The sequence below is a fragment of the Branchiostoma floridae genome, chromosome 5 (genome assembly GCF_000003815.2).
Source record: "Branchiostoma floridae strain S238N-H82 chromosome 5, Bfl_VNyyK, whole genome shotgun sequence".
Taxonomy (NCBI): Eukaryota; Metazoa; Chordata; class Leptocardii; order Amphioxiformes; family Branchiostomatidae; genus Branchiostoma; species Branchiostoma floridae.
In genome coordinates this window covers 26714445-26736551 of record NC_049983.1, presented here as the reverse complement: position 1 = coordinate 26736551, position 22107 = coordinate 26714445, and the positions used below count along the sequence as shown (strand labels likewise).

General features: G+C 46.5%; 1 protein-coding gene across 2 annotated transcripts; it reads right to left on the bottom strand.

Annotated features, from left to right (window-relative positions):
* Positions 1-2111: 2111 nt before the first annotated feature.
* On the bottom strand, positions 2112-7936 carry LOC118415796 (histamine H1 receptor-like). 2 transcript variants are annotated; one of them, XM_035820622.1, is made up of 6 exons: positions 7473-7936; positions 6879-7021; positions 6027-6323; positions 5114-5332; positions 4659-4749; positions 2112-4254 (listed from the first exon to the last, which is right to left on the bottom strand). In XM_035820622.1, the coding sequence occupies exons 2-6, from the start codon at positions 6986-6988 to the stop codon at positions 4012-4014; spliced, it is 960 nt and encodes a 319-aa protein (XP_035676515.1). In that variant the 5' UTR covers positions 6989-7021; positions 7473-7936; the 3' UTR covers positions 2112-4011. The 2 variants fall into 2 exon arrangements, with proteins under 2 accessions (XP_035676515.1, XP_035676516.1); XM_035820623.1 differs by having other exon boundaries at positions 5114-5329.
* Positions 7937-22107: the final 14171 nt, after the last annotated feature.

Sequence of the window (22107 nt, the reverse complement as noted above, 5' to 3'; positions counted from 1 at the left end):
CGAGGTGTAAAATTAGAAGGGAGAGGAACTTTAGAGATTTTAATGACATTTTCACACGTCATACCGAGACGTAGAGTTTTAACTCGGTGATATTGATGTACTAAAACGACTGTCTCAAAACTGATCGTAACTGCCAGGAGTAGATGCTCGAATGTTTCAAGGACATCTGGATATTTATCGACAATCTTGCAGGGGCTGCTTCGACACGACTTCACATTCTTCAGATTCCTCAAGCCATAATGTTCGCTACTCTCGAATTACGAGGAACATGTTGCTTCAGACCCTCGAATACTTCATCATTGGACATCCAATCGGACTATAGACCATGTTATTGTATGTATTCACTACATATATGTAGATAATCAATGTTTAGTAATAGGAGTTAGCGTGTCATCAGTGTTTAGACATTAGCTCACTATGTAGGTTACTTGTCACCCGCTGCAGTAGGGGTCTTGCATACTAGCCGTGTCATATGTCACCTGTTTCGCGCCGTTTTTAGCCCGGTTGATTGACAGGCCGGAGGGACGACCGATCTGTCCGTTGTTTACACAGTCGCGCGGAGGAATGGATGGTCATCACTGCGGCATCGAAGGATATTTTCTATGTGGATATATTTGAACATTAGAAACAGTTCAAAGTGGTTTCAGTTAGTTTCCCATTCTTCACTCATGGAAGCATTTGAAGGTGGCCAAGTTTATTTTCTTGTTATCACAGTTGTTTCTTTCAGTTCAACTCAGTAGACTGGAAGATGACTGCAACACCAAAGCTTTTACCCCCGGAATAGCCACGTTTCCGGATCATGTACTTGTCGGGAATTCCGACTGCGTCGCTATATTTGTTATTGTTGCCGTTGTTCATTCTTTATCATCAGATTTGCAGATCAGTACACAAAAAATAAACACAACCGTGACAATCACGTGACGGGTGGCTCTCCAGGGTTTTTCAGTACTCCCTATGAGGAGGAGCATGGCTGTGATTTGAAGACGACTTTTGGCCACGGAAAGAAAATTTGATTATCACAAATGACTGATAAAATCTTGGTCTACAATTCAGGTCGCCTGGCAGTATCTTTAGATCTGGGGGAGACCACTTAGTAGCATAACCGCTGGGGTTTATGGGTAATAATGGTGGCTAGGTGATATTGGCTAGTGCGCGCTGGGAGTTACTGTCGTATGTTATGGCATATTTTCTGGCTATACGGGCCGATTTGAGCCCCGTTTATAATATACATACTAACAGATTATAAGTATGAACCATATTTAATGATTGGACGGAGTCCTACGATACGACTGGAGGTGTACATTTGCATCAGGTTCTGTACCGAAAATAAATAAAATATGTCCAGACTTTTCACTTTGTGTCTGTGTCATGCTTGCAGTAGCAGGACTGTGTGTGTGTGCTGCTATTTCCGTTGTGTAAGATATGTGAGGTTATCGGGTAGAAGGTCGCTCTCTGTTGGAAACCAAACCTATGAAGTATGTGCTGTAAAGCGGCACTGTAAAGTAACCAGTCTACAGCGTCACCATGCGGAACCTGTTAGTGCTGCACATATTCAATAGAAGTGCTGAAGATTAACCAGTCAGAAGCGCCATCAGGCGAAACATTTATTGCTGCATGTAACATTATAAACATGCCCGGAGAGTCAGTTGTTGATAAAGGTAGTGTAGCAGTCAGTCCTGTCATTACAGTGTGGTGCACACACCACCATAGTTGCTGTAGATAAATATAGGAGTTACAAGGTAAGAATAAACATAAGAACTACGCTCATAGATTGCCCGCCAATTTTCTAAACTTGCTTTACGTATTGCTTACGTCTTGGTTTTGTTGACACAGTTGTACACACGCACACACACATACATACACATAGACACACACACACAAACACAAACACACATAAATACACACACATACCCCCCCCACACACACATACACATTCCAATCTGAATCGCAAACATTGAAGCATCAGATATTGTAGACAGTTGCCAGAGTCGTTTAATCATTCACAGACGAACCAAACATTGTGCAGATTTCACTAATACAGGAGAATAACTTTCGACCAACGTATCAGTTATTGTTCAGACTTTATTACTTATCATAGATGACCACGCTGTTCAACGAGCTGTTTCTTACAAAACAAACAGGGTGACTAACAGATATGGATAACTGTTATGAACTGACAACCTAACACGCACAAAACGTATATTTGGTATGCTTTTAATATAAGCTGTTGGCAGATATAAGCCTGGTTTTCTTAATTAGTCTCAGTGATTGCCATGACAACGTACTTCACAACAACCCTCACCCACATCAAGTCTACCATGTGTACATACACTCTACTTGCTTTAACCTACATTTGCGCAATGAGCACCATCCACTGATTCTTTCGTGACAATTCAACTTTACGACCTACTGTGAGCACCTTGTTGAAATGAATTCCACGTAGTACATACTGATACAAAAATAACTATTAATAAACAATAGATATCTATGGTTTATATACATGTAAACATATATTACACTTAAGTATCATCTATTTAGATTCAATCCTTGAGTTTTGAGGTACAAGTTTACTGCACTATGGCCAGAGACTACTTCTTATTTCCGGCATATAGAAAATACCAGTCAGTGTTGTATCTAAATTATAGCACGTCAGTGACGTATATTAGACTATATCGACTTCAATTCCGATTCTTTTGTTTGGAATCTACAAACCAAAGCATGTTATCTGAATGACAACGTTTCCGGTTAGCTAAATAGTCACAGGTCTAGGTGAATATGCTTACTTTTCTTATGTTTTTTCACCACTATAACCTACTAAAGCACCGACAGTTGGAAACAACATTTTTATTTCCACGTGAGGTCAGTAGAGATCTGTACAGATAAATGAATATATGGCCTTTGAACCGTAGTGTCAGTCATATTTTGCCAGACTTCTCGTCAATAGCATTAGACCTCTGAACTCTCACCCTACCTCCAATACCCTTCTTATCATCACCATATGCTGTCACGTTTTAGAAACATACCCATTTACAGCTGCAACCAGTTCCCTTCTCCATTTACGTTCTCGTGGCAACTAAGTAACTAAGTATCCTTACTTAAGTGTATTGATTTCTGTGTTATGATCGAGAATCCCGGTCTTTTGCCTTGGAAGTGATAGGCTGAAAGTTCACACGGGAATGGCTGGCATCGAAAGAACTCTGGCCAGTCGTGGCTCGATTTGGTAGTTTCTGGTCATTGAGTCGTAGGTGAGGTGATTATTTTCAATAACATAGTATTTTTCTTTCTCACATGGACAAGTATAGACTTGAAGGAATCCTGTGTAGACACCAACAGTCCAGACACGGTTGACGTAGACGCAGTTTTCTGTAGACATCATCGGGCATTGAAGTGTAGCCGGACTCACATAGGCTTGTCCATTTCCAGGGCTGTTCTCTGTAGACATTGGAGCACCTTGTAGTGTAACTTTTTTGGAAACGAATCCTGAAAGGAGGATTTTGTTGTGTAGACTGTAGCCTTGAAACCCTGTAACCTTGTAGCCTTGTAGCGGACTGATTTTTCTGGCCATTTATTTCTCTCTTTGCTCATTGCCAAATTCTATATACAACCCTTTTCCCACTGTTCAAATGCCTGGTGGAGGCTGATACTGCCGATGGAATCCACTGTAACCTGTCGTTAGGACGGTACTACCCCCCACCCCCACCCACAGACCCTGCTGCTTGACTCTTCTTTTTCTTTGAGGTGGCCTCAATCATCTTCTTGATGTTTCTGTCGCACTTATCAGTAGAGCTGGTACAGAAGGTTGTCTGTTAAAAGTTCCAGGTAATGGGGGGGGGGGTGTGTGTCTTAAAATTGGGGGTCTACTGTAAGTGTTCGTGTAGATATGCCGCCTTATCCATGAAAGATTCCAGGAATGGGGCAGTCAACATCTCATACAGGTAGGTCAATTGCCACCCAGTCCTCGGAAGTCTGACATTGGGAGGGTACCCCCTCCTCCCATTCCCTGCCGTCTGATCATACAGGCAGGTCCATGGCGGACCCAGTCCTCGGCAGCCTGCCGTTGGGAGCGTACCCCCACTCCCTGCTGCCGGCGGGCGTGTGCTGGCTCTGGCACCGCAGCATGTTGCGGAAGGCCCGGCGGAAGTTGCCGTTGCACAGCGGGTACAGGAAGGGGTTGAGCGTGGAGTTGACGTAACCTAGCCAGATGGTTCCCATGAACACGTTCGGGTCAATGCACTTCTCGCAGAAGGACACCACCTGCAGCGGAAGTGAAGTGTTACATAATTCGCATGTAGTGCAGGTCGTTGAGAGCGACAATCGTATCGAGGGTTACTTTAATTCTATGGACCAGATTTAAGAACGTGTTGGGAATATTTTTGGGCATCTTCACTGGATAGTTTTAAAGAACACTTGCATATTGATGTGCAAAAGTTAGGCGTGACGGATCGTTTAGTGTAATATAACCAGCTGCGCCACGCGCCTGTTAAACTGGTGTTTGTGCCGAAGGCTATATAGATACAGATATCAAGAAGTCGTTCTGTAGTTGTTGTGTGAGTTTAGTTATACAAAAGGGTTTGGCAACACACGAATGACAAGACAATACAGTCTGACATTAGTTTATCCTACTTTGGACGATTAGACATATGCTGCTTTTCACCCACCATGAAGAGTATGGAGTAGGGCAGCCAGCAGACCAGGAAACAGCCGATCAGCATCCCAAGCTGCTTGGCGGCTTTTCGGTCCGAGTGGATCCTGCAAAAGGATGGAAAGATGGAAGAAGGGGAAAAAGAAAGGGCGGAAGGAGGAAAAAAATGTGAAAGGGAGGACAGAAGGGAAAAAGGAAGGAAGCAAGGAGGAAGGCGGGAAAGAAGGAAGGAAGGAAAGAACGACGGAAGGAAAGAACGTAAAATGACATTTTTTAGATATGATGTAGGATCGAAAAGTTGTCTAAATCTAAAAAGTTGCAGAATAGATTGTCTTTACTGAAAGCGTCCTTCATGGTAATTTAGCATTCTGATGTAGAGTTATGTTATATGCAGCGGAAGTAAACAAATCAATGGGAAATTTACATCATCTCAGATTGCACAAAGCCCTAAAACCCAGCATCGCAGCTCACCGTGAGTGGAACTTGAGTTTGCGGAGGATGGCGAGACTCTTCCCGCTGGGGGTGCAGCTGGAGGCCCGCCGGCTCTTCCGGCGCTGGTCGGTCCCCGCGTCCGCCTCAAAGTCGCCGCTGCTGACGGAGTCTCTTCTCAAGGAGTTCCCAATCTTAGACTCCGGCCAGCTGTGACGTAAGATGTAGAGCTCCTCCCGAGACGGAGAGGGAAGACTTCTGCTGTGGTGTGCAATATATACAGATTTCGATTGTATCAGATGATTATTATCATGTACTTTTTTGCTATTTTTGCTTTAATTGTTATCAAATACCACTCTGTTTCATTACTTCAGAACAAATTGTATTTTGATTTACTATTACGTTTCATTTTGCTTAACATTCGACCTATCCCACTTTGAGTTAATGTTATCAAGTTTTTTGTTGACTCCAATAGATATATGGTCATATAAATCGGAACACAATTGATTTATATTACGTTACCTTGATGTATGTCTATTACTGATTTCGAGTTTATCCTATGTTTGCTTTCTGTTAATTCAAAGTCATACTTTTGTTGTAAATTTCTGTTGTTATATTTTGTATTATTTAAATCTGGACTCCAGGAGGAGTAGTGATGTATCGCTGATGGAGATCGAAACAGGAGCTATCTAACACCCAAAATCGTGACCATGGCTTGTTCAGAACACAAGATACCAAAACTAGAAGTTGCGCTGTAGCATCAAGGAAAGCCGCTAGGGGGCCCAAAATCTAAAAAATTTTAGCTTTTATCACACCCTACCAACACACCAAGTATGAAATCAATCCACTTAGCCGTTCTTGAGTTATCTTGTTGACAGACACACAGACAGACACACACACAAACGCAGGGTAGATCATAACCTCCATGACATTTCACGGAGGTAATAAACCAAACCTGCGGGATCCGGTGGGAGGGAAGGACGGGTCGGAAGGTGTCCAGTCCACCGTCAGCAGGTTCGAAGATCGCCGGCTGTATCTCTCCCTATCGTCGGGAAACGTCGGCAGTACCTCCCCGTCGTCGGCAAACTTCGACATGTCGTCGGAAAACTTCGGAAGCCTCTCCCTGTCGTCGGGAAACTTCGGCAGGAGGTCGGGGGACTCGGCCAGGCCCGTTGGCCCGTTGAAGACGATCTTGATGCGATGCAGAGGAGAGGAGGAGGAGGAGGAGCGACGCACGCCGGTGGAGTTCATCCTGGGTCAAAGTAAGAAAAAGGTTAAGATAGTTGCATCGCATTCTTGGGGCCGTAGGGGTAGTGCATGGGTTGTTATCCACTGTGTTTAGGGCATCATTGACATTTGAAGGCGGAGAAAAACTACAGGTAGTCTACACACGCCTCAAATACACTTAAGAATTCTTGAAGTCAAATTACTCATAATGGACACATGCGTAGCAACAAACAAACCCCTGCAGTTCTACCCTGCCTGCTAGGGGCGGTAGGTAAACATTACCTGATCTCGTCCTTGGTGCCGCTAGGTCGGGCCACGTGCTCGGTCAAGTTTTTGTGCCACTTGCTGAGCTCGTCATAGACACACGCATAACAACACACAAACCACTGCAGTTTTACCCTAGCTGCGAGGGGGCGGTAAGCAAACGTTACCCGATTTCGTCCTCGGTGCCGCTAGGCCGGGCCACGTGCTTGGTCAGGTTCTTGTGCCGCTTGCTGACCTCGTCAAAAACACACACTTACCAACCAACAAACCCCTGCAGTTCTACTCTGACCGCTTGGGGCCGCTAAGTAAACGTTACCTGATATCCTCTTCGGTCCCGCTTGGTCTGGCCACGTGCGCGGTCAGGTTTTTGTGCCGCTTGCTAACCTCGTCATAGATCCGTGCGTACAGGAACACCATCAGCACCATGGGAATGTAGAAGTTTGGCAGTGACGTCACCACCTGGACGGGTACAGAAAATTCATCTAGCAACTTCCAGGTAAAATCATCCAACATGGCGGACTGTGCTGACATCACAGTCACGTGGGTGAAAACAACTTGGTAACAGAGAATGCATCAACTGTAACATGCAAGAACAACAGTCTGCGATTGACCTGCACTAATGTAGGTGTTTGTTAGCCACGTTTCTGTTGGTAGCTTACATTTTTTTAGATTCTACCACGATTATAGAAGCAAAACGATAACAGAATCTAGAAAGACAACGTATGAGAAAATGTATGCATGGTATTTCTATGTCGATGTCTTTCTATGTGAAGTCACTACCTTGAAGAGCTAAAATTTTTCAGATTCTACTATTATAGAAGCAAAACGATAACAGAATCTAAGAGAAGACATCATTTAAGAGCAGACATGCTTTTACATGTCTATGACGGTCGATATGTGATGACACTACCTTGAAGAGCCAATCGCTGTGGAACTCTGTGTCGCACTGGTTGCTGGGAACGGTCCTGACGCCGCCCGAGGCGAAGAGGTGCCAGCCCACGATGGGCACGATCCAGAGCGCAGACGCGAACCACACGATGGAGATCAGTACCGATGCGCGCCGCTTGGTGCGCTTCCGCAGGTACTTCAGCGGGTCCGTCACGCTCCAGTAGCGGTCAAGGTTCAGCACGAACAGGTTAAAGATGGACGCCGTGCTCGCCACGTAGTCTAGAGACAGCCACACCTGTAAGGGTGGTAGGAACGGGTTAGTCTAGAGACAGACACACCTGGAAGGGTGGTAGGAACGGGTTAGTCTAGAGACAGCCACACCTGTAAGGGCGGTAGGAACGGGTTAGTCTAGAGACAGCCACACCTGGAAGGGTGGTAGGTAAGGGTTAGTCTAGAGACAGGCACACCTGTAAGGGCGGTAGGTAAGGGTTAAAGATGGAGGCCGTGCTCGCCACGTAGTCTAGAGACAGCCACACCTGCAAGGGTGGTAGGTGAGGGTTAGTCTAGAGACAGCCACACCTGTAAGGGCGGTAGGTAAGGGTTAGTCTAGAGACAGCCACACCTGTAAGGGTGGTAGGTAAGGGTTAGTCTAGAGACAGCCACACCTGTAAGGGCGGTAGGTAAGGGTTAGTCTAGAGACAGCCACACCTGGAAGGGCGGTAGGTACGGGTTAGTCTAGAGACAGCCACACCTGGAAGGGCGGCAGGTAAGGGTTAGTCTAGAGACAGCCACACCTGTAAGGGCGGTAGGTACGGGTTAGTCTAGAGACAGCCACACCTGTAAGGGCGGTAGGTAAGGGTTAGTCTAGAGACAGCCACACCTGTAAGGGTGGTAGGTACGGGTTAGTCTAGAGACAGCCACACCTGGAAGGATGGTAGGTAAGTGTTAGTCTAGGCACAGCCACACGTGGAACACAAGACATAGATTATTGGTCGTTCGTAGCCATAGTAACGTTGCTGACTACGGATTTCATGAACAATCGGTAACGGACGGTAAAACCGCCAGGCGGCGCAGTTGGTTCATTGGTGCACAAGGCTTGCCTGCGAAGCTGGTGTGTCACGCCGCCCTATCTACAACACACTGTCAGAGACAGTACATCACACAGGCAGTTCATACATCACACTCAGGTCATACGTCACACAGTCAGGTCATACGTCACACAGGCAGGTCATACGTCACACAGGCAGGTCATACGTCACGCAGGCAGGTCATACGTCACTCTGCGCGCCGATAATCCGGCCATGTCGGCACGCTTTGTTCTACCCACTGCACCATCCGTCATAATCTCCAAGCAGAACCTACGGTGCCATAAGATGGTATTGAACCTGACCGAAGAGTATGGCCGACTAAAGGGGGTCAGACGGCCACCGGTAGCATACTCTTTCCTAGAGCTACTTCACTCCTGTCAGCTTTTGATACTTGCGTATGCTATCGTAGGATCTGCTTGGAGAAAAGGTACATCACGTCGCCCGCTCTACACCACAGATACTGTACATCACAGTCAGGCCATACATACGTCACTCCCAGCCGCCAACAATCCGACCATGCCGGCACGCTTTGTCCCACCCCCCGACCATCCGTCACAATCTCCAAGCAGATCCTATGGTCAGCCAGAAGGTGTCCATTTACCATGTAGCCAAACACACTCCAAGGTCGGCTTCATTCCTCTGCCAGCTTTTGCTACTATCTCATGCTACCGTAGGAGTATCTTCTTGGAGATTACACCCGTCAGTCTCGGCGCGTCGGCACGCTTTGTGTCCCACCCCCCCGGACCTGCGAAGCTGATGTGTCACGCGGCCTACTCTACCACACACTGTCAGATACAGGCAGGCCATACGTCTATCCCTGCTCGCCGACAATCTGGCCACGTCGGCACGCTTTGCTCTACCCCCCGGACCATCCGTCGCGCCAATTATCGCTGATCGAGCCGATCCGACCGACAGCAGATCAACCCGCGGCGGCGCTGACGCGGCGTCCGCGCGGGGAATCGATGGGAAGGGCTGGCGGGGAATCGTAATCTTCAAGCATATCCTACAATGGCATAAGATAGTACCAGACTGGCCGAGAAGTGTAGTCATCCAAGAGGTGTCCATTTGAACGGCAGCGAAACACACTCCTAAGCCGGCACCACTCCTCTGCCAGCTTTTGATACTATATATGCTACCGTAGGATCTGCTTGGAGATTAGGGGAATCAATGGGAAGAGCTGACGAAGGCTTGTACAGACGTCCGTTTTGGGACATGTGGGCAAGATTTGGGCGCGAATGTGGTACGAAAAACCTGATAGTCGAGTAGCCTGACTGAATCCCGTAATCTCCAGACAGATGTCCCAGTGGTATAAGAGAGTATCAAAGCTGACCAAGACGTATAGCTGGCCAAAGGGAGTCAGTCCGGAGCTGATAGGAAATTCGCGCCAGACAATTAACATCTACTCAATGTAGGTTAGACATCCAGGTAATAAGATACGCCATAAAGTAGTTACTCAAGCAACTGGATATGGTTTTGGAAAACCATATTTTGGAAAACCATATCCAGTTGCTTGAGTAACTACTTTTTGGCGTAATATGTACATCTACTCAGCAAGCACATTTTGATTAGGCAACAATTGGATGTTACCAGTAATAGCCTTTCTTCAAGCCGACTGGGGGCAGATTCCCAGTGGCCGGCTGCACTCATTGGTCATCTTTGATACTATCTTATGACACTGGTAAATCTGCCTGGAGATTAAAAAGTCCACGGCCAACCCAACAGTAATCACTCCAACCCCATGCATATGGGTGATTATTCGTGGTGACAAAATTAAGCGGCGAAGAGTCAAAAATTTCCGTCGGGCTTCCCCTCCTTCAAAGAAAGAAGCCATCGACCAAACTTAACTTGAATAGATTTAGCGAACAATAGTATTCAATAGTACTTATCACTGTCAATTGTCACCTGTTTGTCCCCTATGCGTCTACCAGGTACTCGCAATTAGCCTCTGGGAACGAACTTATGAATAAACTTTCATTCATCGGCCAGGTGTGCCGTCAAAACTGCCATAATACCGTTATGGAGTAGTCGACTCCATGACACTGCCGGAATACATTTGACGCCAGCTTTGACTATCTAATGGTCCCTTTTTCCACTTCACGGCAGTCGCTGAGAGACTGTACAGCGACCTGTGTGGACCTTGATTTTATCATTAGGCCATGTTGATTTGATTATATGGATGACATCCTACGGGAACTCCAAAACTGATGCGAGCGAGCGAATAAAAAAAAAAAGTTTGGCCAAAAAAAAAAAAAAAAAAATTGCCTTCAGTATGAAATCAAAGTGGCCAGGAAGGTTGAACATAGGACTAAACACACATAGTATGGTATACCATGATCCTCTGGACGTGAATTTTCTGTACTGGTACCTCCCCCAACCAACAATATATATTTTTTTTCTTTCCGTCCTTTCACATCTTATTCTTTGACTTTAGATTCATTTTGGCATTCTATATATGGAATTAGTTATCTGTTTTCCGATACTTTTTTTTCAATCTACGGAATAAATGTGCTCATTTTACAGCTGCTTTGCACAATTTATTGTGTGGTCGAAAACTTTTTTTTTTGGAAATGGCCGAAAATTGGTGCGAGCGCGGATGTCATCCATATAATCAAATCAACGTGGCCTTACCTACGCCAAGAAGGTCATATTTTGGGTAACGTTTGTGTGATTGTTTGTTTGTGTGTTGAACACCAGCATAACTCTAGAACGCCTGCGTGAATTGTATTGATATTCGGTATGTGGGTAGGTCTTGATGAGACCTGAAAGCGATTAAATTTTGGGCCCCATAGCCGCTTGTTACGGTACTGCAGCGGAACTTCCGGGTTTGATATCTCGAGTTATGGTTTACATAGGATTGAAGATGTGTTATTATGATTGACAAGACAGCAATGCGTAATGAAAATCGTTTTTATCACGTTTCGTTGAGCAAACTGTCGAGTCATAGTTCGCCATCGGTGTCAGCCTGCTTTGGAAAAGGTGTGATGAAATCTATCGCTCTCGTCACCTTCACGGATCATCACTGTGCATATAAATGCACATTAAATCAAAAGGGGGACACTCTGCTGCATCTAAGCTCATGTCGTTAATGATTCAGTCTTCTCGATCGATCGGCGGTGACCTCGACTGTGTGACACCTGCGGTAAAACTTTGAGGAACGTCAAACGTAGCGGGTTACCTGGGGACACCTGTCACAAACGTCACTCGCGATTTGGAGAAACTTTTTGAAATGACAGCGGCGATTGGTTGCCGCAATACGGGATAATAGCGCGGTCACAATTACAAAGGTTACACAGTTGGCAATCTTGAGATTGTCGTGTATGTGTTTCGCACAATTCAACTGCCGTGTTACTAAGAAAATGAGCGTGGGGTAAATTGGGGCTTTTATTTGAAGAAGAAGAAGAAATTGGTCCGTACACATCAGGGCCGGCTCACCATCCACAACTTCTATCTTCAACTACGCCATTGAACCTTGAACCTTGAACGTGGACATCTTCAGAGATGCCTTCACGGGGCGCAATTATTCCTTCTGCTCCACTCAGCCTTGTCCTCCATGAGCGAGCGAAGCTCTACTGTGGTGATGTTACTGATTACTACGCCATTAGATACGCTGTTACTAGTTCTTAGATGGAGATTCGTAATAATGAGTATTAAAATGAATGCTCACTGTAATTCTATTTTGAAGTCGGGGTTTTCACGGCAATGAAATCATAACATCGCAAGTATCTGTTTTACATTTCTATTATACTCAGTCTGCAAAATTGTTTTATCCCCGAACTGCAAACACTGCTGCCAAAATAAATGAGTACACAGTGCCAAGCCTGAAATGTATAAACCTGACGAATTATGAGTTATGTGATGTACATTTCCTTGCAATTTGAAATAATTTTCTTCGAATTCCAGACGGCAGTTGCAGGTGTGAGTTCCAAGCCGGCAAAACTCTTTAATTGATGGTACAGATTTTCATGAGAGATCAACTTGCATTGCTTGTGATAACTTTTCCGTTATCCATATTGTATTTCTGTATGTTTTATACTTATACTTATATTGATGTTTTTAGTAGCGCGTTGCAGTCATAAGCGCTGCGTTTTTGTGCGAGCATCAATAAAAGCACTGAATAAAAGAAAATAAATGCTTACCGCTACTTATAGAGGGGAAATATACGACCAACCATCCCAAGGAAAGTCAAGGCCGATTTGAAGGCCTGCCAAACATCCCTGACATCGGAGCAGGCTGGAGATGTTCCGGTCTGTAATTGTACCCGGAGGACAGCTAACACGAGCCTGATGAATGAACATTTCTTTTATCATGTTTATTATATCATTATATCATCCACCGTCCATTACTACGGCTATGTCGCTACGGCTGGGCTGTGTATGAAAATTTCTTAACGTATTTCATATGATCAAGTTGTATTTTACTCAAGCAAGTGGATTTGGTTTTGGAACGGTCAGACGTTTTAGATAACATCCGTTATAAGTGACACTGGAGAGATTGGAAAGGAGGCCTACGTACGAGTATGAAACTTTTCGGCAAATGGGATTTAACTGCCCCCTCCCATGACAAAACGTTACGTCCTGTATTTCAAACAGGAACTAATTATCTCACTTGCATCAAATTGTCTTCATCTCATTTGCATATCGATTTTTAGATTATGACCAGTTGCTTGTCAGAGTATTTTGCGTACCTTATTACCTGGATGTCTAGCCTTCATCGACAAAAATTAATAATGCTTGTTTGCATTATATTCCAGACAGGAAGTCAAGAGTGACACAAATCCAATGTAAATCGCAGGGAGGTCGCAACCCGATCGCCGCCTGGTGAATGGAGGCCTGAGCTTGACGGTTACTCAGAAAGCTTTCCTGTGTTCTGCGAGTTACAATCAGTTTCTGTGGACTTGATCCTGGTCTCTGCTCCATGAAACGTTATTGTTACCTGATGAATCAATCTTTTATATATCACATTCAGCTCGCCTCCACACGGACCGCATACTAAACTATCAGGCTGTAACAGAAACAACACAAGAGTGAGATATAAGTACCGTGGGCGGGATTCGGGTATCGACTCGCTTCCTGCAGGTTCATAAATATCGACTTTAGAATGGATCAGTCTGCCTCACAGAGCTGTGGCATAAAATCAATTTCTTTCTATAAAAGTTCTATGTTTATACAGGCCAACGTTTACCCAATCTCTCTCTTTCTGTTTCTTTCTCTCTCTCCCCCCCTCTCTCTCTCTCCCTTTCTTTCTTTCTTTGTCGACCGTTCTCTCCCACTCTCTCTCTCCCTATCTATCTATCAATCTATATATCTATATATATCTATATATATATGGATATACATGTATATACTTAGTCACGTTGCTCATATTTTATTAGCAACACCTTCCTGTGCAAAGTAGAAGCGGTCAGTATTGCCATGAGGAATGTGACAGACGGTCATGGAAACTTCGGCTAAGACTTGGTTATGTTCAAAGTACTTCGTTATCCAGAGTCGTCCAACCAACCTAATAAAACCATTTACTCTTGATATGTGTGAGTTAGAGGTAGCGCCAGCGGACAGGATTCCGGTTTTCATTACGTATACATGTTGTTGCCTGAAGTTCCTTTAGGATTGTTACTAGTCGCTGCGGACATCTCAGGTCATTTTGAGGTGTCCCTTTTTCTTTCACTCTCTCACGGCATTACTTTCTGTTAAATCTATCTGCACCGGGTCTGATCGCAGTTCCATTAAAAGTTGCTTCGCTCTAGTCTGAAGTGCCACCTATCTCAGCATTACTTTCCGTTAAGAATAGCAACAGTACACCGGGTCTGATTGCAGTTCCATTAACCTGCTTCTGATCAATGAAATCACGCCGCATTTAGAAGAAGAGCCAGCCCTGAGGACAACAAAACGGCGAGTATGCAAAACACTTAAGCTAAGGCACAACCCGCCGTACGTGCAATTTGTCGGTACGTTTTATTGGAAGGCTACGTCCGCAACGTATTTCTGAAAACGTTCCAGCTGTGCAGGGCAGGCGCGTTGCCCGTACTGGCACGTATCCACAGCCGGCTAGCCCGATGACACAAAAAGTTTCGCCAGAACGTAAAGTTGCGGCTTGCATGTCTGCGTGCTCCAAAATCCGTCGTATTCCCTACGAGTTCGTACGGAGGCGGTACTTACCACTTACGGATCCGAAAAGATTGCTAACGTTTCGGCACGTAGACAGCACGTATTTGCACGTACGGTGGGTTGTGCCCTTAGCTTTAGTGGTGTACCAAAGCCTGTGTTATCCCGTTATTAACAAACTTGATGAAGTCATTCATAGATACTTTACTATCTGTGCGTTACAAAAGTAGTACCAGCAGACAGGATTCTGGTTTCAATTATATGTTGTTGCCTGAAGTTCCTTTAGGATTGTAACTAGTCGCTCTTACCCTGCGCTGTGGACCCCTCAGGTCAGTCTAAGCTGTCACCTTTCTCCCACTCTATCTCAGCATTACTTTCTTTTAAAATGGGGCATGATTACAGTTCCATTAAAAGTTGCCTCGCGCTAGTCTTAAGTTTCACATTTCTTTCACTCTATCTCAGCAACTCTATACTTAACTCTCCGTTAAGTATGGCAACTGTAAACCGGATATGATTACAGTTTCATTAAAAGTTGAATCGCGCTAGTCTTAAGGTTCACATTTCTTTCACTCTATCCCAGCATTACTTTCCCTTAAGACTAGCAACAGTAAGCCGGGTCTGATTGGACTTCCAGTAAAAAGTTGCTTTTGATTAATGGAATTTTATGTGTCTAGACTACGTCTAACTGCCTTTCGAAGTAGAAGTAGTTAGTATTGCCCTGCGGGCGACCACCAAAACGGTGAAACACTTATTGTAAACATAACTCCGTGATTTACAAACTTGAAGAAACTATCTAGTAAGTAATCCTAACTATCTGTGAGTTTAAAGTAGCACCAGTGGACAGGATATTTTTCCATTACATGTACATGTTGTTGCTAAGTTCCTAAGTTGCTTTTGATTAATAAACATGTTCACGTTTGGGGATCACTCTTTGTCTAGACAGCTGCCTTTCGAATCAGTTAGTACTGCCCTGCGGGCGGCCACCAAAACGGCGGCTATGCAAAACACTTAGCTGTGTACCAAAATCTGCGTTATACAGTGATTTACAACTTGATGAAACTACTTACGGATACATTACTGTCTGTACGTTAGAAGCAACACCATCGGACGGGATTCCATTTTCCATTACAAGCTGTTGCCTGAAGTTCCGAATTGTTACTAGTCTTACCGGGTGTGGATCGGCGCCCTGTGGGAATCTAACAACTGTCTGATGGAAGAACTTTCCTTCATTTCATCCCAGCCTTACTTTTCTTTGAAAAGGTCGACCAAACTTTGGTTCTGATTATAATTCCATCTAAACTTGCTTTTGGTATTTTCCTTATCTCGTGATCACTACCGTCACCATAGTCGTTACAAGTCGCTCTTGCCTTGCGGATAGATGCAACTTTTTAAACTCCCTACAAGCCTTATTTTTCGTTACTACCAACTGCAAGGCGTACACTCTACTCACTCTTTATTTCTTTATTTAGATTTATGACAGAGTGAAGGGGGGGGGGGTGCAAAACAAGTGCAAAATGCACCTTTGAGGTCTGTCATCCCTCCCGCACATAAAAACACGTACATGGTACAACATAGACACAATATATACAGTAGTAGCATCATAAGAACATTATCAAAATATACAGTCCTAACTAACATCAGGCAGAATCATGGTACAATGGCACAAAATAAATAAAAAAGCGTGCGAAAAACTAGCGCAATATTGATGCTAGGCAAGAACTGCAACCACAGCAGGTACAGAAGATGGATACAGTAGATGGTACTAAATCTGTTGTATGCAGCCCTCATAAGTTTTCGTTTAAATGGTGTTACGTCAGACTGATGTGCTGCTAACTCGCCCAAACTCACTTGGCCATTGTACTGGTCGTTCCGTTACAAATACCTCCAGTACACTCCGTGTATGATTATGATTCCATTAAAACTTGCCGAGTTTTCCCCGATGAAAGGACCTTTCACACGTCGGCATCATTATTTCTCACCAGATAGGCCCCGTGCCAAAAACGTTCCCGTCTTTTGTGAACTAAAATCAGTTGTTGTGAGTCGGGTCTGGTGCTGGCTCCGTTAGGCCGAACTATTTTGACTATATGGTTTTGTCCATTTCTGTATCCCATTCTGAAAATAGAAAGGAAGACACAGCTGAAGATGAGCAAATATACGTGCCGAAACAAAAACTGCCCGCAGAGGAGATCAAGGGTCCCTCTATAGGACTCTAAGGACCCTCGCAGGGAAGACAACTCCACCTACTGCTTGTGTGAAAGCCATGGATGGAACAGTCCCAGACACCCCAGACCAACAGCTGGCAAGATGGAGGGAGCATTTCGAGAACCTGCTCAATCGACCAGCACCACCCCCCTCCCCCCAGCTCGATGCACTAGCCGCCGCAGCCAGCGAGGACGACTCTGTTCCTACTGGCCCCCCCTCGCGAGAGGAAGTGGTCAAAGCCATACAGAAGCTGAAGCCTGGCCGGGCTGCAGGAGCTGACGGCATCACCCCTGAGCTGCTGCTCCACGGAGGCCCTGCACTAGCAGATCAGCTCTTACAGCTGTTCACTGCCATCTGGAGCAGTGAGACCATCCCGGAAGACTGGCTGCAAGGTGTCATCCTTCCCTTTTGGAAGAAAGGGTCAAAGGATCTCTGCAGCAACTACAGAGGGATTACCCTACTGAGTGTTCCCGGGAAGGTGTTTGCCAACGTCATCCTTGGAAGACTGCGCCCACTCCTCCTCCGCAAACAGAGAAAGGAGCAGAGCGGCTTCCACCGGGTCGCTCGACTGTGGACAGGATCTTAACTCTGCGACTGCTGGCCGAGAAGAGAAGAGAATTCAGGAGACCCCTCTACGCGGCCTACGTTGATCTGAAGCAGGCTTTTGACTCCGTCGACAGACAGGCCCTGTGGAAGATCCTCAAGACTCTTGGTGTCCCAGCTAAGCTTCTGACTCTCCTTGCTCTCCTTTACTCCGACACTACATCCTCTGTCAGAGTAAATGGACAGATGTCTGACTCCTTCCATATCAACAGTGGTGTCCGCCAGGGTTGCGTCTTAGCACCATCTGTGTTCAATACAGCCATTGACTATGTCATGAGCAGAACTGTGGCTCAGTGTGCCTGTGGTGTAAGCTTTGGGAATGTCACTGTCACTGACTTGGACTATGCGGATGACGTGGCTATCCTAGCTGAAGCCATGGAAGCCCTCCAACTTGCCCTCCAGGCCATGGACACGGAAACCCATCCGCTGGGCCTGCAGGTCAGCTGGGGAAAGACCAAGGTCCAGAGCCTCAGTGACTACGAGCCTCCTCCACAAGGACTGGTGATCGACTCCAACCCGGTTGAAGCTGTTGACAGGTTCTGTTACCTTGGAGGCACCATAACATCAGACTGCAAGAGCGACACAGACATCCAACTCCGCATCGGCCGGGCCGCCTCGGCAATGGCCAGCCTGGACAGGGTTTGGACCAGCAGCAAGATCTCTGCGCAGACAAAGATAAGGCTCTACAACAGCCTCGTGCTGTCCATTCTTCTCTACGGGGCAGAGACTTGGACTCTCACTGCTGCCCAGGAGCGCCGACTCGACGCCTTTGACACTAAGTGCCAACGGAGAATCCTGGGGATCAGGTGGCACGACTACGTATCCAATGTCACCCTGCGCGAGACCACCAGTCAACCCCAACTGTCCAACAAGGTGCGCCAGGCCCGTCTACGCCTGTTTGGCCACATTGCCAGGACGGAGCCACCTCTGGAAACAGCTGCCCTTCTGAGGGAACCGACCCCACCCAACTGGTCCCGCCCCAGGGGCCGTCCCAGGCATACCTGGCAAGAACAACTGAAGGACGACCTGAGGGCTGCCGGCCTCGACCATACCACCGCCTGGGTGCTGGCCCTCAACAGACCTATGTGGAGATCCGTGTGTGCAGGCGCTACGCTCCATCCCGGAGCATGCGGACCTGAGTGAGTGAGTGAGTGAAACAAAAACTAATAAACTTAGTATGTAGGTTTTCTGATGAGCGACATTTTTCAAAGCTAGAGAAGATATCAAAAGACAAAAATAAATAATTCATCGTCTGCTACATAATTTTTTGTGTGTGTTCCGGATCCTGCAATCTATGCAGCCTGTGTTAACACAATCTATCCCTGACTGGGGTTAATGGCCCCCTCCCCTAGGTGGTGGCAACTGTAAGGCCTGCCGCTAGGAGCGCGATTTTAGTCAGGGTACAATCTTTGTAACCAGTTAAGTTTCATAAAGAAATTAACTTTTCCGCACGCTCGCATCAGTTTTGGAACCTCCAGAAGATGGCATCCACAGAATCCAATCATTACGGCCCTGGCTGCCGCTGCCAGAACTCTCTCCACGCGGGGTCCTGATGGACAAGACGAGATCGGATCTCCGCCTTCTTAAAGGAGTCTCTAAGGGAAGCTTTACGTCTTATCAGCCTTAAGTCTCCTAATAAGACTCCGGCTCAAGACGTGACGTGATTGATGAGTTCCTCCTCCTTAAAGACTCTCCGCCAGGCGGAGCAGACTGGGCGGCTCCAGGTGTGCCAAGACGTCTTGCGGTGACGTCACACTGATCATACCTGAGGTTACTTACACACTTAGATAAAGTACAAGGAACTTTTCAAGTTGTCGGGTATCTCTTCAATGATCTTAATCGTACTTCCCCTTCCAGGCGTAACGCGTTAGTGAGTATTGGCTGTGTACGTTAAGAGTGACAGGTTTGATCCACTCGCTTTTAAGTGTGGTGAGTTTTTGTAAAATTCTCAAGGAACTGGTTTGTCGGTAGACATTAAGCTGTGGTTGTGAGAGTTTCTTCATTTGGTGACATATGGAATTATCTACGGACTCTCATGCGCTGCAAAACAAAATTCATTTTTCCTCTGAAGCACTTTTCCAAATGGACTCACAGTTAGAGTTAAAACCTACAGAGATCCGGGTCACGGGTCATTGACCTACAGGGCCCTTCAGGTCAGGGGTCGTGACCTCACATCGATCTAATGAACTAGAAACAGACCTAATGTCGTCAAGACTTTGTTTCACCGAAAATCGATCTAGTGACAGGATAATTCTTCCCGCGCCTTACGGTGTGTAGGGGCGGTGACCGTTTCTCTGGCTGTTAGGCCTTGGAACACCTTGGTACTACAGCAAGGGGCTAGCGCACTGGTAATGCTGGGTTTGTATGTATTGATAGTACTAGTAAAAATTAAATTTACTTCAGCCCAAAAGACAAAAGTATTGCATTTGGCCTATCCGCGTGTCTGCTACTTGTACAGTGAGTTTGATTTCTCCAGGCGGGCATGCATTAACAGGTGACAGGGTCTATCCGTGTGTCTGTTTGTCCGTGTGTCTGTCTATCTGTGTGTGTGTCTGTCTGTCTGTCCGTGTGTCTGTCCACGTGTCTATCCATGTGTCTGTCTGTGCCTTCACGGATATTAATGTATTCAACTATAGCCAGTGCAGCAATGCTCCCCTTCCCCAGTATCGCTACTTGTTACAGTGAGATTGATTCCTCTAGACGTGCATGTGTCAACAGGAGACAGGGTCTGTCAGTTTGTCTGTCCGTGTGTCTGCCTGTGTCTTCACTGGTTAATGTGCTTAGCTGCATCCAGTGCTGCTACTTGTTACAGTAATGCATCCAGGCATGCATGTGTCAAGAAGGGCAGAGTTTGTGTGTGTGTGTGTGTGCCTGTCTGTCTGTGAGTCTGTCTGTGTCTTCACGACTATTCCCAGTGCAGCGACCCCCCTCCCAAATGTTACTACTTGTTACAGTGAGACATTGACCTGCCCGGGCGTGCATATGTCACCAGAGTGCAGGGTCACGGCTTGTGTGTGTGTGTGTGTGTGTCTGTCTGTCCGTGTGTCTTTCTAATGCCCCCCTCCCCAAATGTCCCCAGCGCTGCTACTTGTAATGTTACAGTGAGACATTGCCTCCTCCCGGCGTGCATATGTCACCAGAGTTCATGTTCACGGCTTGTGTGTGTGCCGGTCTGTCCGTGTGTCTGTCAGACGCGCCCCTCCCCAATGTCTCCAGCGCTGCTACTTGTAATGTTACAGTGAGACATTGCCTCCTCCCGGCGTGCATATGTCACCAGGGTTCAGGGTCACGGCTTGTGTGTGTGTGTGTGTCTGTCTGTCTGTCCGTGTGTCTTTCTAATGCCCCCCTCCCCAAATGTCCCCAGCGCTGCTACTTGTAATGTTACAGTGAGACATTGCCTCCTCCCGGCGTGCATATGTCACCAGGGTTCAGGGTCACGGCTTGTGTGTGTGTGTGTGTGTGTGTGTCTGTCTGTCCGTGTGTCTTTCTAATGCCCCCCTCCCCAAATGTCCCCAGCGCTGCTACTTGTAATGTTACAGTGAGACATTGCCTCCTCCCGGCGTGCATATGTCACCAGAGTTCATGTTCACGGCTTGTGTGTGTGCCGGTCTGTCCGTGTGTCTGTCAGACGCGCCCCTCCCCAAATGTCCCCAGCGCTGCTACTTGTAATGTTACAGTGAGACATTGACTCCTCCCGGCGTGCATATGTCACCAGAGTTCAGCTCACGACTTGTGTGTGTGTGTGCCTGTCTGTCACCCCCCCCTTCCCCCAATGTCTCCAGCGCTGCTACTTGTAATGTTACAGTGAAACATTGAATCCTCCCGGCGTGCATATGTCACCGGAGGTCAGGTTCACGGCTTGTGTGTGTGTGTATGTGTGTGTGTGTGTGTGTGTGTGTGTGTGTGTGTGTGTGTGTGTGTGTCTGTCTGTCTGTCCGTGTGTCTGTATGATGCCCCCCTCCCCCAATGTCTCCAGCGCTGCTACTTGTAATGTTACAGTGAAACATTGACTCCTCCCGGCGTGCATATGTCACCAGAGTGCAGGGTCACGGCTGGTTAAGCCAACATCTGCCTAAACACCGGGGAGAAACTTGACGTAATCGATCTTTCTCTACTTCCCGCTTCCCGATCGATTTGTTTCAAGGCTGACTGGGCGGTAACAAAACGGCAGCTGCACGGATGTTCCCGCCGATGCCGAACGTACGGCGCGTGTATGCACATATCGCTCGGCGGTGCTAATTTCCGCCTTGTTAACGGTTTTGCCGTTTTAAACGGTCGATTCCCTATCGCAGCACGGCACGCTGTAAGTATGTCAGCACGCCCTATCAACACAATGGTGTTTCGTGGCGTGGGAGATTTGGAATTTCAGATTCGGATTCTTGACTTGAGGTCGGCAACCAAACCGCAGCTGCGCGAATGTTTGAACCGTTATCTATTCATGAGAAGCTCCAATCGGCCTGAAGGCCGCTTCTCATTCAGGTCATGAGGGAGGTAACGGTCAGAATTAGTGCCCACCCTCTCGAAATTGAGAGAGGGCGGTACAAGAGGCTACCCGTGTGTGAAAGAACGTGCAAACAATGCACGTCAAACGTGGTGGAAGTCGAAACACATTTTATGTCAAACTGCTCTTTCTATAACCAAGAAAGAAAAGAGGCCATCAAAT

Bases quoted from the DNA above. Each gene is read 5' to 3' on its own strand.
- LOC118415796 (XM_035820622.1), bottom strand. From the start codon at position 6,988: ATGGTGCTGATGGTGTTCCTGTACGCACGGATCTATGACGAGGTTAGC. The intron at 6,324-6,878 runs GTAACGTTTACT...ACTTTGACCCAG, and splicing joins GGGACCGAAGAGGATATCAG to GATGAACTCCACCGGCGTGC. The intron at 4,255-4,658 runs GTGGGTGAAAAG...CTTCCGCTGCAG, and splicing joins CCTACTCCATACTCTTCATG to GTGGTGTCCTTCTGCGAGAA.